Below are 15,515 nucleotides of genomic sequence, written 5' to 3' on the forward strand. Positions count from 1 at the left end.
AAGAAGTTTTGCATCAGTGATGACAATAGAGACACATTAAGATCTGTTTTTACAGTCAAGAGGAGTGCTAACTGTACAAGAGCATACAACGAACAAAAAGAGCCCCTGAGAAGGGAGCAGTGAAAGGAAATAAAGTTTTATTTTATTTAAAAATTAAAACTGCAGAAATTATGTTAAAAGTTTTTAACAATAACATAAGCTTCCTAGTGGTCTCTATAGATTTAAAAGTTTACAACATTTTAATGAACCCAATAAGGCACCTTACTACCACCCACCTTCAGTGGAAACAACAGGATCAGTGATGAATGTTTTTGAACCCCCACTCAAAATCTTTACATGAAAAGGCAGTCAACCTTCAAAATTAAGATTTTTTAAAATAAAGCAAAAGGACAATTTACTAGACTCCTTATAGGTATTGCTGAGTAAAGTGTCTTTCATTAGCCTCAAGTTACACTTAAAATTCACTTTCAAATCTATGATGTGTGAAAGATCAATCAATAAAGAGGGAAAATCCTTTTCTGCACTATGTTCATATCTGGCTTGAATCATGAACTGGATCTTAGTCAGTTTGAACATACCCCTTGTTTACCGGAAGTCCATAGATGGATCATACTAATATTTAAGACAAAACAATTAAAAGTTGAATTCTCAAGGCACATTTCAGCCTACAGACTACTTACACATCTCTTGACCTCTAGTCAGTATCTGCAAAGCATATCTGTGGACACCAAACTCAGGTTGGGTTGTTCTTCACTTGTAAAAGTCCTACCAGCAGGAGTGTGGTTGTTTTGTTTGTTTGTTTTTTACAGAGGTTAGATGAGCCAATTAAAAAGGAAATCTTACAGCATGTTTTCTAGTCTGCATACCTAAGAAGGAAAGCACTGCACGATTCATCACTATGCATCATTTAAGTGGGTTGAATGAATTGTTTCTTATGCAACAAACAGGCACATCAGGAGAGCAAATGGGTTACCTAAGAAAAGCACTTAGAGACCTACCTGAGTGTAATAACCATAAGCAGACAGCAATGGAGCATCATGATAAGGGTTGGCTTAGGTTTCTGTGAATCAGAAGCACAAGCCTGTGGGCAGGAAAATCTGGAAAGGCAGAAGTAGTGCTGCCTGACTGGTGTCAAGTGGCCTTGTAAATTGTAGTGCAAAAGCTGCTTATCACACATAGATATCTGTATAGTTATTCTGCTTGACTCACCCACTCCAAAACTGCAGTATCTCTCACAGCTGCAGGGGATTCATGAAGATGAATCCCTGTAAGCTCATGCTTTTCTTTATATATTCAATGCCGTTTAGCAGTAAACACTTGTCCAACTTTAATTTGGAGTTTTATCTTAGGAAATGAAAGAGACACTGAGAAGTCTGAGGTAAGGTATATGTCATTCCATCAGGTTGCCCTTCTGAATTGCACAGCAAAGATATAGTACTAGTAGACTAGAGTTATCCTGTAGGATGATCTCCATGTTTTCCTTGTCAAATATTCCAAAAGTTGATCCCTTAGCAAATACAATTTTCTTTTCATGCCTTTTCCTTGTGCAAATCCATAATAAGCAAACAGGTAGGCATTTAAATTGCTAACTATAATGCTGACTGAAAAACCACTAAGGCTGCAAGCACTGGATTTTTTTTTTATTATTCTGGAAGCTCCATTAGCAGGTAAAAACAATACCTGAAATATAAGGTGATATTAAATAAACATATAAAGCATATAATAATAATAATAATAATAATAATAATAATAATAATAATAATAATAATAATAATAATAATACAATTATAATTATATAATTATACATTGTATTATTTTATATAATTTTAATATTTTATATATACATATACTTCATATATATAAAGTAAATATAAAACATGATCTAAAATCCATGCTTTCTACGCTGGGTGGGAGAGAATACCTACATATTTCAGGAACAAATATGCCCCTTCCTCTCACCATGTAAGCAAAATTTCCTGTTTAGTTTGTATCTCTTCACATAGTTATACTTCTAAAGTAGCTTACTGATAGGTCTTGCATCTTTATGAATACCTGAAGGGAGGGGGCAAAGAAGATAGAACCAGGCTCTTTTCAGTTATGCCCAGTGCCAGGACAAGAGGCAACGGGCACAAACTGGCACACAGGAGGCTCCATCTGAACACCAGGAGGCACTTCTGTGCTGTGCGGGTGGCTAAGCACTGGCACGGGCTGCCCAGAGAGGTGGTGGAGTCTCCTTCTTGAAGAACTCCAGAAGCCTTCTAGATGTGGTCCTGGCCAACCAGCTCTGGGTGGCCCTGCTTGAGCAGGGGGTTGGACCAGATGGCCTCTAGAGGTCCTTTTCAAATGTAATCATTCTGTGATCCTGTGATATATCTGGGTTGTCCTAACACTTTGTGTTTCCTTTGAAGTCTTGTTTCCTGATGTCACAAAATTATGCCAAAATTTCACTTTTCATCCACAGAGTGTATTTGGTCTTTGGTACTGTGGAAAAGATCTAGAAAGTAAGACTTTAATGCATCTCAAGCATGAAAGAAAGGGAGAAAAAATTGTATTTTTTTAAGGGGATGATCATAATTTTAAGCAGGGAGTGACTTATAGCTTTTAGTGACTCAGATTTGGAATTTAAAGAACAAAGGAAACTGTCACAACTGCCAGGAGAAACGTATAGCAAAATAAGGAGAGAGCTGAACCTCAAACATTCTCACTGCTGGACCTGCCTTCTTGAAACAAGTGATCCTCATCCAAAGTGAAGTAGAAGCAGTTTAAAATAGAAAAACTATCAAAATTAACAAAATTGAAGTTTTATTGTAAAAAAAAAATAAATAAATAGATAAATAAATAAATAAATAAATCACACCTGGAGGAGAAAGTTTAACAGATTTACTGACAAATTTAGCAGGAAAAATCATCACTGGCTACGTTAACATGAAAGCTACTTATACTGGCTTTTCACCTTTGAAGTGCTAAGCCAGAGATCTACTTGCAGTATTACAGTCAGAAACATTCCCAAGGCTTTCAGAGGCTGCTGTATTCTTGGCATGATTTGATAGATAAGAATGAGACAGGTAGCAATTGTCATTCTATTGCAAAAATCCTTATCTGTAAGTTTATGGACAGAACTGGAATTTGATGAATTTCAGGTCATGGCACAAAGGCATTTCTTTCCCTTCATTCTGGCTTTTAGAAACATACTTTCCAACAACAGACAATTTGATTTGTATGTTTTATTCTTGATTTAGCTAACCCATTTTGATGGCCAAGAGTTTTATGAAAAACAAGTTTTCCCAGGCTCGTTGCTTTCTGTGTCTCATGGTAACCAATGGCACTAAATAACAACACTGTCTAAACACATTCGGGACCAGATTGTAGCTATGGACAAGGGCCAGTATAACAGTAAGAGGAAGTTTTGTGGGGGCAGTTTAGCAATAGATAACACAAAAGATGTCCTTGAAACGAAGGCAAATAACCAAAACAGATGCAACAGCAGTTACTGAAGTACAGACATTTGAGTGCTCTGCATGTTAAGAAGAGCAGAATAAAGAAGGTATAAGAGGGCACCAGCTAACAACATTTGCTCAGCTAAAAATTCTGTATGTTCTATATCTTTTCTGCTTAGGGAACTGAAGATCCAGTCCTACGGCATTGCAATTTATTTCCCATGCAGGCCAAGCGGAAGTTCAAAAAGAACACGCTGAGATTCTTGGCCAAGCATGTTCCTGTCCGGATGGTGTCTGTTGTCTCACCCTTACTCTGGGAAGATGGCCTCATTTGATGAGCACATGCCTTGCATTTTCCTTAGTCGTGTTTTGTGAAGGGTGATACCATTTCAGTCTTGAATGACACTGATACCTTCCCCCCACCTAGAAATATTATTATATTGCTATGTATCACTTTGCTATTTTTGGACAAAGTAAAATCTCAAGAACTGCAAGACAGGCACTGAGGGTCACTCTCTCTCCTCCATCATCCTTGCTCCATAACTGTTCTGGGGAGAAGACCCTGGAAAATTCAGGCCGTTGGCTGCAGTGTCCAGACACTCTAAAGGATGCAGCAAAAGTCAACAAAAGCCAGCTGAGAGGACAGTGAGGCTATTCTGGCCTGGTAAAAAAATGGAAACACAAAGGAAAAGTAGGACTCTCATCCTTTCAGTAAAATGAGAACTGTGGTGACTGAAGCCTCATCACAGTGCTAGCTGTTTGCTGAACGGCAAGGACATTGTCAGCTTCACAGATCAGTGCCAACTACGTGATAGCTCAGGATGGGGCCATCACTCTTGTGAAAACTTAGAAAGTACAGTATTGCAATGAAAACTTTTTTGCAAAGTGATGATATTGTAATCCATTTTCAAAAAGCACTTTGGTGGCAACTACCAGAGATAAGGCACCTGCTTGTTATCTGAATCTGAGAGACACATGGAAAGAACAGAAAAGAACTGGCAGTTACTCACCTACCTTTTTATAATTAAATGAATCATGATTTGATCTGGAATTAATGTTTGGAAACAAGTCATGTGGTTAGGGAAGCACTTTAGAATTCACACCTTTAAGTATTTCATTTCTGTAGAGGAGCTTGTTTTTTAGCATGCAGTACATATTTGGTATATTATGAAATACAGAGCAGTTTGACCTTGAAACAATCTCTTCTGAGGCACATGGGTTTTGAATGGATATAGACATAATTAGAGAATTTAAATTACACAAGGCATGCTCAATCTTTCCATCTGGAAGAAAATGTGGAAAGGACATCTGTGGGAGGAGAGGAAAGGCCTTTCTCTTTCCAGAAAAAGAAAAAAAAAAAAAAAAAAAAAAAAAAAAAAAAAAAAAAAAAAAGTCCCATGACTGGGAAGAGAGGGATTCTTTGACTCTCAGCTCTCCTCAATATATTACAATCTGATATGAGACCAGTCATGAGTAAGGAGAAAGCTTCTGATACTATCTTACCCTTGTATTGGCTATCACACATTTAGCCAAAGAGACAGATATCAACCATTTATATCAGTACTACTATTGAGCTTATTAGAAGGATTTGGAATTAACGTTTTTACATTTTCAAGAAAACTTTGCTACCTGCTGTATTTACCAATTGGAAGAAAGAGAGGAGAGAGAAAGAGGGAGAGAGAGTGCTCACATAAAACTAGTTGCTTTGTTAGGACAACAAAAGCATTTAGAATTGCAGAAACGATACAATAATTAAAAACTAAAATAAAATAAGAGTGTCCTGTCATAAAACTAGCATGGACAAACCACAGGAATTTATCACCTTCTCAGACACCCACATAATTCAAGAGTACATGAGATGATACCAATGACATGAGATAAAGAGCTGAAAATAAGATGAGATTTGTACCTGGATCATCTACAGAGAAGCTAACAAAGAAATACTCATCTATGTGAATTTACTTTCAATAAAATAAAAAATATTATAAATTTTTCAAAATTTTCAAAATTACTATTTTTCAAAAATAAATTTTCAAAAAATAAAATACTTTTCAAATAATAAGGAGAGAAAAATACTCACTGGTTTTTAGGATTTTTTTTCTTCTTCACTCCAAAACACTGCCTATTCATTAGTTGTTTTGAATATTTTTTGTAAGTTCAATAATTAAATAATCAAAATACAATTCAAATTCTAACTGCTCTTTGAGCACCTTATAACCTTTTAGACCAACTTCTTACACCTTGAAAGGACATGTCAGATACTTCTCTTTTGCTTTCAAATTGCAAAACTATGTATATATTTTTAAAGAATTATAGTCCAGTAAATAAAATAATTTGATTTATCAACACAAAATTCAGACTTACTCGAAGCAAGGACTGTTTTTCACCACATGCATAACGGGATTTTCTTGATCCCAAATGTAGGTTTAAAATAAAATAAATGCTAAGATTAAAAAGAGAATATTCCAGATGAATAAATCCTAATTAAATCAATAGAGCTAAATTAATTTTCAAGATCCAGATCATAGCCTAAAAGCCATAAACAGGAAAATAAATAGGTGTCAATATTTCTTTTCCCAAAAAACTACCTTTCTGAATGTAATCACAGTACCTGAACACTCTTAATTTAATCATTCACTGGAGGATGTTACAGGTAACTGCTCATAATAAACAGTAGGTGTTTCCCTGAGGGCCAGGGTAGTTTCCATAATGTGCTAACTGTTTTTTTTTCTAGTGTTATAGTGAAAGAAAACTATTACAGTACAGCCAGTTCTAATGAGATGTTTCATAAACGTCTTTTGCTAATGAGAGATCTTGTTTAAGTTCTGAATTTCAGAGGTTAAAATAATACAACACCACTAGAACAGTTGATGCTGTTACATGTAATCCAAGTCCTTTTTTTTTTTTTCTTTAATTAACTTTTGTATCTTCTGATCTATTTATAGATGCAGACATCGAGAACTCCTCAGCTGGAGCAGATGTGGCTGTTATTGGAGGTAAGTAGCACATCATACTTAGCGGCACCATTAGAATTAAAACAGCAGGATGGTTGGTTTCTTGCATTTTGCAAACCCCCTACTTTGCTGACAAGACAACAGGAGCGGCACAATTAGAGTTAATTAGGCCAGTGGGAAATCTGCTCCCAGAGGGGCTATTGGCAAGATAACGAGATGAGATAATGAGCATAAACCATCGAGCAGTACCACCCCCATCCATTCTTCCTTTTAGACAAGAATCTAAATGTCCAGTAGCAAAGTCAACCTCTGATATTGCTCATCATTCCCTGGTCCAAGACTATCGTATAATACAAAATTGGTGTGACATCTTTGATTTGAATCACACTAACTCACACCAATGGACCCTTTATTCTTACAGAACATAACACAGAGCATTTCCTGGTGTTCCATTAAAGCTCCCTCATGCATTTAAACTAAATACAGTTGTCAGGATAAATGAACAAAGCTATGTTCACAGAGAGAACCCTGTCTTTTTACTTTTATTGTGTTTGTTCATTTCCATGCTAACGCACTAATTTCAGCCATTCACAAGGGGGTATACCAATCATTAGTGCAAATTGGAGAGGTTCTGTTATATTTCCCTCAGGTCCCATCTCCTGTAACTTTAATTTCAGCTTTCTATGAACAAGTAGCAGGTAAATTGATTTGTACTTAGTCCCCTAGGCTTATTAATATTGTGCTATTTCTAAAGCCTATTAAAGCCTCTTGTGTCAAGGGATACCAGTGAGGTCCTAAAAACTGATGAAGCCCCCAGTGCAACTAAGATATTATTGTAAACCTAAAGTTCTCTGTATGAGCAGTTTAATTTCTGCTAGCAATAACTTCACATTCCAGAATCAGGCACCATAAAATCTGTGGGATAGCATTGCAAGCATATTTTTTAAGATAGAGTTATCATTTCTGTTCACATTGCCAATGTTCTGTTCAGTCCCCCATCTTCACGTCAATAGAATATCCAAAGTTGGTTACTGATGTTGATAAATCGAAACCTTTGGAGATACCTGCTGCTGACACATATCTTGAACACAGGGGATGGAAGAGATGCACTCTCTACCCACCCTTCATTGTCACTGCAGAATAGCAGGCCTTTCCAGGGAGTGATTCATCTGTCCAAACACAGACATTTGCTTCTAGAACAGGAATCAGCCCCTCTGGTCTACTGATTGTAGAAGAAGCCCAAGAAGACTAACTCAGATGGAGCCTCCTGTACTGTAGATGCCTACAGTTAATCAGATGAAATCCTACCTATTGCATCCTCACAGCAGCCTTACACTCTCCACATACTTTTTTTTTTTTTTCCCCTAGGCTTATCCTATTCTGGTGCTTCTTATTGTGTATTTCTTTAATATTTGGTTTACTTCTTTAATCCCCTAGTCCTGGAGTCACAGGAACATAGAATCAGCTCAGTATTGTGTACTTATATAGAATTATAAGCTTATATAGCTTGTTTTTATAATAGTATTATAATTATTATTATTATTATAGTAATTTATATATAATAATAATATTAATAATAATAATTTAGTTTATATAAGCTAAAGAGCTTAGAAGCACATCCAAGTAGTATCTAAAAAGTGTTTTAAAAAAAAAGAGAGGAGAAAAAAATAAATAATGTAAAAATCATAGAAGTTCAATAAATCAGCTTCATAATACTTTATCTATCTTTTGGATTCTTAAATGATCAATTTGATCTGAGAGGAAGGATATAGACCTTGTAGTTTTTTAGCTATTGACTTATCAGTGATGCCTCTTTTTCTGGACTTTCACCTTTCCTCATAGAAAATGAAAAAAGAAAAAAAAAAAAAGAAAAAAAAAAAAACTCTGGGAAGAGAGGACACGAAGTGTTCTTCTAGTACACAATCATCCCTGGAGAATTACTTTCCTTCACTAGGAGTGCTTCCATTCACAGTTTAGTCCTACACACATTTAGGTTGCCTATGGAAATTTTTGTCCAGTCAACACATGGCTAGTTTTATTTTTTTTAGTTTTTTTTTAGATTAGTTTTAGTCTGGGAGACAGAGAAGTTCTACCCATAACATCCTTCTCCTAGGTGTCACTTCCACATTCATTACAATACAGCTTTCTTAATTAGAGCACAGCATGAGATGGCAGCTCCCAAATATAAAGCAGTACTGCAGGCACATGGCTCCTGCTACTTGTTGAATGTTTCCTAAGAAATATTCAGTGGCCTTTACTCCTCCTGAAATTGAATACACTCAGTTGGGCAGGATCAGGTTTCCCGCAAACTACCTGGGATATATGGTACCATAAAGATGAAAGAAACTTTGTTTTTGTTTTAGGTTGTCATATTTCTTCTCATTGTGGAATGAACTGTGTAGTTCCAGTGAATCCAAGAAAATCAAGCCACAGATTTTGAAAGAAAGCTAGCAAGAATTTGATCTGCATTTCTGCAGTGTGTATACCCCATGTTGCTTTTGACAGTGTCAGCTCATCAGTTTCTTTCATCTGTTCTGACCCTAGCCATTATAACATGTGAATATCTTGTGATACATAGACTTTCCCCTATCAAGTAACTGAAGTTGTGATGCCTGGCTGCAATATTCTGCTTGTATTTTATTACTGACAATGCATTTAACTGGTACCTTTCTTCTAGGTGTGATTGCTGCAGTGGTATTTGTCCTCATTTGCCTATTGGTTGTGATGGTCCGGTACATGTACAGGCATAAGGGCACCTACCACACCAATGAGGCAAAAGGAACTGAGTTTGCTGAAAGTGCTGATGCTGCTTTGAAAAATGACCCTGCTCTCCAGGAAGCTGTGGATGAGAGTAAAAAGGAATATTTCATCTGAGAGGCAAGGATTTCCATGGAGACTTCCCCAAGGGAATCAATCAGAAATACTACATCAACAGAAGTGCTAAGAGATGGATAATATGAAGAAGCAGGCAAGCATCCTAATTGAAAAGTATCTCTTTATTTTGTCACTGGGTTGTTTCTTTCTCTCTGCCCGTGAAGAGCTAAATGCCAGATACTTGCCTGTTGATTTTATTAGCAACACAGCTGGTCACAGTTGAAATCAATATCAGATAAGAAGAAACAAAATCTCAGTATGAGTGATACACCAAAAGCAGATAACGATAGCAAATGTCAAGCCTTGACATTTGGTGAAAATAGCAGATGCCAATGGAAAACATCCTCTTGGAGTTAATGATGCATCCTATGCTGATATTATACAGAACTACCTGAAATTGAATTTGAAATGGTCACAGAAAAAAAAAATCAACATTAAACTAGATAAAGCTGAGGCAGCTGGAACAAATAAGCTTTGTTGCCCAGATATCTCCCCCCTCCTCTTAAAAGTGCCATTTTATTGGCACAGGAGACTTTGTTTGTTGGGAATTTAGATGGGGACTTTTCTTTTTTGAATTTTTAGAATTTTAAAAACATAAAAGTCAAAGAGACTTCAAAGAAACAAAACTGTTGAAAACCATGGAAAATGTAAGAATGAAGGATTTATTTCTAACTTGCTCTGCATGGCAGCTTGAGAACTGCAAAATGTTGGAATTTAAACTGTAGAAAATAACAGTCAGTAGACTTGCAAATATATTTCCAATTAGTTGGTAGGTTCCCTGCATGCATGCAGGGAATAGATGGGTATTAAAAGGTAAAGCATCTTGGTTTGAGCAGGCCTTTTGAAACAGTGGAGCTCAGCTAGATTTTTTTCAAGTAAGATATTTTTGCCCAAGTATTTATTTATTTATTTGTTTTGCATTGGAAGATACTCTCAGACACCCCCTTGCAAGATTTTGGATTTCTGCAAGAACAGGAATTCAGTTCTGGTGCATATACTGATAAATCTTTTGTAAACGCAACTGTAAGACTGTCACTAAAAAGAAGTTTGTTCATCTGAATGCCACCGGCTTGTATTGATGTCTCCATCTGTAAGGACTCTGTATATCCTTTGCATTGTCCTAGATAAGAGAGTTACACTGACCATCAATGCTTTAATATAAATAAATAAATAGATTAGTCACAGTGGTTCACATGAAAAGATTTTATTCCTTGCCTAAAAATCAGCGGTGATGAGTTTGTGTAACCCAGTAAGCCAGCTTCCTAATTGAAGTCCACAATTAGCTCCAGAAATAAGATAATTGTTTTCTGTACCTGCTCATCCCCATTTGCAATGGTTCCCTGGACTACTGAAAATAGAGGGGAAGAAATAAAAGATAAAAAAAATAAGGAACTGATGAGCTCTGCTCGACTCAATATGTTTTTTCCTGTGTTTTGATCTCTATATATAAGCATGTGTATATATACATGTATACACACACATATAAAATCATCTACAACTGCTTTCAAGACACACTTGTGATCACTTCTTGACACCAAAGCTTGAAAGCTCCTGGATACATTATTGATGTTGGCCACAAAAATGTTATAGTGAAAAGACATCAGCGCAAGAAAAGACTGTGATGACCCAAGTGGGGATATTTTCATCTTTTCAACCACAAATGCAGTCTTTTCTTAGTACCTGAAGTAGATGGACTTTGAATTACTCTTAAAATACCAATACCTTAGATCTTGAATCTCCACGTGTTTGCATTTTAACCAAAGAATATCAAAATCTTGCCAATTTTACTAAATGCTTAAGATATTTTTTCATAACATACTGTTGCATAGCTACATTCTATTCTGTGGCTAGTTCAGTACAACATGCATGCAACCCAGCACTAGCAGAGCTCAAACATGACTGTTTTCTTCTAGGATACATTACTATTTTAATATTTTTACTGCTTTTGAAAAAGGAATCTGTTTTTATTTTTCTGGGACAAGTGTTGGAGAAACTGAATAATCTTAGCTGTAAGACTGAGTTTGTAAAACTGAAGATTCCTGACCCTCCAGCTCAATAAGAATGTAAGTATTGCCTCTGAGGAGAGGGTAAATAGGGTGACGTGAGCTCCGCTGGATCTCTCACACAAGCCATGTGAACACCAAAAATCTTTCTTCAAGTGCTATCAGGACCTATAAAAGACTGCCAACCTTTCATCACCTTCTGTACACTTTCATCTACCCAGAACTGCCTGATGTAGGTTTGGCTGTTGAAAAACATTGACTTTAGAGCAAGGTGTGAGGATCATGAGGAATAAATTTTCAGCTTTTTTTTGAGCCCAGTCATGAAATTCTGTTTTTTGTTGTTTTTGCTTGTTTGTTTGTTTCTTTGCAACTTGATCCTGATGCTTCTAATTAGACAACTGTGACATACCTGTTTCAACATGGGAAAATCTGAATTAGTGTCTCTTTTGGTGGAAGGTTGAGTATTTTAATTATGAAGTGGATTGAGACAGTGGTTAACTACACACATTTGAACTACAATAGTCAGATTTTCTGGTGATACAACATGAATTGAGCAGAACTCAGCCAATTCTTACCAGTTCAGTCAACGCCAAACTTTTCTGTCATTGCTTTCCCTAACTGAATGCAACTACTAGTCTTTGACTATATCCCTTCTTAGTAGCTTAATTAAATCTCTTTATCCTACTTTCCCTATTCATCCATGCTAACAAACTGTACAGCAACAGCTTCCCTATCAGTAATGAACCACTCTGAATGTTTGCAGAGCAGTGACTCTGGCATGAGCTACAGTTTCAGCTAGTTTATTTTTTTTTACAGTGTTCTTTTGGGTTCCAGGACTTTGTGTGTTTAGAAATGACTCAAGCATGCTGAACAGAGAAAATAGATATTTTTTTTTTGGCAATTTTCTGTTTATTTGTATGTTGTTTTTTTTTTTTTTCAGGACAAACTTTGCTTTGTAATGAAGAAAGCCCATGACATCTGAATGACTGGCAGAACTCTAATGACTTCATCCTGCTTTTTTACTCATACAATAACTCCGCTGTCTTGAGTCATTCAATTTAGTTGTAAAAAGAGTGCATTACAAACTTCCTATTGCTTTTAGAACTAATAATTAGCAAAACATCCTTCTGCAAGCAACATGCTGTGCTAAAGCAAATACTATGTACAACATCAAGATGTCTCGGTTGGCAGCCGTATCTTTTCATAAGCAATGATCAATTGATTTTAACAATTTGCTTCCTGAATAGGAGAAGTAAGGAAACAGGCTGCTCTTTTGCTGAGGGTCCAGTTGTCCTGCAACTCTCTGGTGCCACATTTCCCTAACCATGCCTTCAATTCTCACGTGCAGTCACCCAGGCTCCCAGCAAGATCCCCCTTGACTTCCTATGGCATCCCTACAACTGACCATTTACTTGCTTATTCATTTATTTTGTTATCATTGAGGATGCTATGTCTGTCTCTGATGGCTAAGAGCCAATTTTCACAAAAGTTTTAACTTTAGACTTCCCATCCAGTGTCAAGTTTGATCATACCTGCCCAACCTGGTCTCAGATTGATTTACAAAGTTTACATTTGACACATTTTTCACAGAAAAGGGGTCTAAAACTAGTATTGCAAACTCTGGTTAGTTAAATTGAATGCCATAAACCTCCAGCATTCACTAAACAAGGGATCAGGATGATGATTCCTGAAGCAGGAATTTTGTCCTGATTCCTTAATTCTTCGTGAAAACTTCTGGAATCCCACCATGCACTGAAAGCTATAGCCATTTTTATGTGTTTTTTTTTTTTTTTCTTTTTTTTTTCTTTTTTATGTTTATGTAATAAAGAAAAAAAGAAAAAAAAAAAAAGGGAATTTCACTTCCCATATTCTCATATTCTATATTCTCCTGTCCTGCCTTAACATCTGGAATTGCATTTCTTGTAATTTTGTAGAATACCTGAATCCTCCCCTGCACTAAAACAACTGCTTATTAGTGCCAGCACCTGTAGCTCAGCAGGGCAATTCTATCCAAAAGCAGTTAGTCCCAACCAGGTATCTGCCTACCATGTCTTAGACCTGGTACACATTTTTTTCTGAGGCGTGGCCACTGTCATTCCAGGTTTCCCTGGGGCCAAAGTGCCATTGCACATTAATGCTGTCCTGCAGAGGACTTAAACATTTTTATTCTTTTTAGAACAAAAGGACCAAATCACTTTGTGAGTCTATTAAAAATAATATCATAGGATTTCCTTAGAAACATCAACATGGATTTTTCTTTTAAATCAAATCTAGAAATCATTGGAAGAACACCACAAAGGGAAAATAAAAAGGACTGTTCTCATTCAGGAGGGAATGCAGAAAAAATACTGTAACATTTATAGCAGAAGGATAAGTAGGATAGCATTGTAAGCCACAGCCTGCGAGTATTCCTTACAGAGTACAGGAAACGCTGATACAAGATGTAAATTAGTAAAAAGATACAGAGTGGGAGAAGATAACTAGATGCCAATAAAGATGTAGAGTTTTTTTTTTTTTTTTTTTAATCAAACAAAATAGATAGTGCTCTTTGAAAATATCAAAGTGCATTTGTTGAAGGTAAATGCTGACAACAAATTTCTTTGAATTATATGAGGTGTTTGAATTCCTTGCATGTGCCAGTCCAATCAAAAAATGTTAGAAAATAAACACCAAAAGAGCACCCTTATTAAATATATTAAGAGCTGTTTATTGCATTTTCTAAAATCTCTCTGTTTTTCACATAAGAAGGCTTTGTGTGCTTTGAAAATGCAGAAGCTTCACAGCAGCAGTTCATAAAAGACAGAACACTAAAGAACCCCTGAACAAGCAAGGAACACATATTTAAGGTCTGGAAATTCAGGTAGTTAATAAAGGAAATTAATGATATCAAAGAAAAACTCAAATAGTGAGTAAAAATTCCAGCCATATTACAAAGAAATGAAATGCTTATGGTAGTAGAGGTCTTTCTCTAGTTCAAGATATTGTCAGTGACTGGAAATATGTAATCATTATTCTATGCGATGGTTCCCTGTGTGGCTGGGATAAAATTCCACTGAATTCTACAGAACAAGAATTTCACTGACTATATTTATTCTTCTTGCAATAAAATTGTATTCCCACCCAAGTCAGAAAGAAACACTCTAAATTAAGGTAGAAAACTTTAAAAGAGCTGATCTTTCAGTATAATCTAATTTTTTACATCATTTTTCTGTTTGTTTTTTTTTTCAATCTGTACACATGGTTAAAAAATCTGATATACTGTATTAAAGTCTATTTGAATTGCAGCATTGCTATGACAAGAAGAGCAGATACAGCATTCAAAGCTCACTGCTGGTTGTATGTTAAAACTGACTATAATGTTTGTATTTTTCAAAGCTATTAATACACGGTTGTTGTAAATTACTTTGAATTGAAAAAAGGCAAAAATATAAATAAATACATAATAACATTATAATTAAAGTTGTAGCTTTCAGCATTTAAAAGACTGTTCTCATGCTTTTGTTTGCCTTTAAAATGTCATGAGCTTTTAGAATCACCAATTATATTGTTTACCTAAGAACGTAGATCAAAAAGGATAAGTAGGACAGAATTTTTCTTAATAGTGCATACTAACTCTAAAAGATACACTGCTAGTGTTTGTATTAAAAAAGCAACAGAAGCTTTTGATAGATACAGGAAGGAGTCAAAATTCAAATAAGGAATCAAACAATTACTGTCTCTGAAGGAACACTGCCCCATGGATGTCAATGTGGATCTGTATGTTGGTTATCTAAGGCATGGTGTTTGTAAAAATTCTAAGCAAGCTCATAAACATTTAATGAATATTTACTGATGGATGGCTTGCCTTCCTCACAGCTGCTATTACCAAGTGCAAACACTTTTGTTTAACACTTCTGTTTCGTTCTTCGTGCTTTCCATACTTCTGTTTTAACTTAGTATGTCCCCAGTTAAAGAATACAGAGGCTAAGCCTAGTGTAATATTTATTGTTATTTCGCTTCTGCCACTTTTTTTTTTTTTTTTTTTTTACAAAGATCATTGCTGATGGTGGGAAAAACAAATAAATAAATAAATATATACATATATATATATAAAGGCTCTTAAGCAACATGCTATTCATGCTATTGGGTCAAATAATGCCTCTAAATGGTTACGTCTTGCAGGGTACCAGAAAGATAGTGGATCATGTAAGCTTTAATATCTATAAGCAAAGAAGTTGAGGTAAGAACAGCTCTTCTTTTGGACCTTT

The 15,515-nt window shown here is 35.8% G+C and overlaps 1 protein-coding gene across 1 annotated transcript in view; it reads left to right on the plus strand.

The window, feature by feature from the left end:
- GYPC (glycophorin C (Gerbich blood group)) overlaps positions 1–14,750 on the plus strand; it is a 34,960-nt gene extending 20,210 nt beyond the window's left edge. The window contains exons 2-3 of the mRNA XM_084523264.1: positions 6,383–6,433; positions 9,069–14,750. Coding sequence (XP_084379390.1) covers positions 6,383–6,433; positions 9,069–9,265 — 248 coding nt within the window. The 3' untranslated portion in view covers positions 9,266–14,750. The remainder of the gene's footprint in view (positions 1–6,382; positions 6,434–9,068) is intronic.
- Positions 14,751–15,515: the final 765 nt, after the last annotated feature.

The sequence above is a fragment of the Aythya ferina genome, assembly GCF_964211825.1.
Source record: "Aythya ferina genome assembly, chromosome: 6".
Classification (NCBI taxonomy): Eukaryota; Metazoa; Chordata; class Aves; order Anseriformes; family Anatidae; genus Aythya; species Aythya ferina.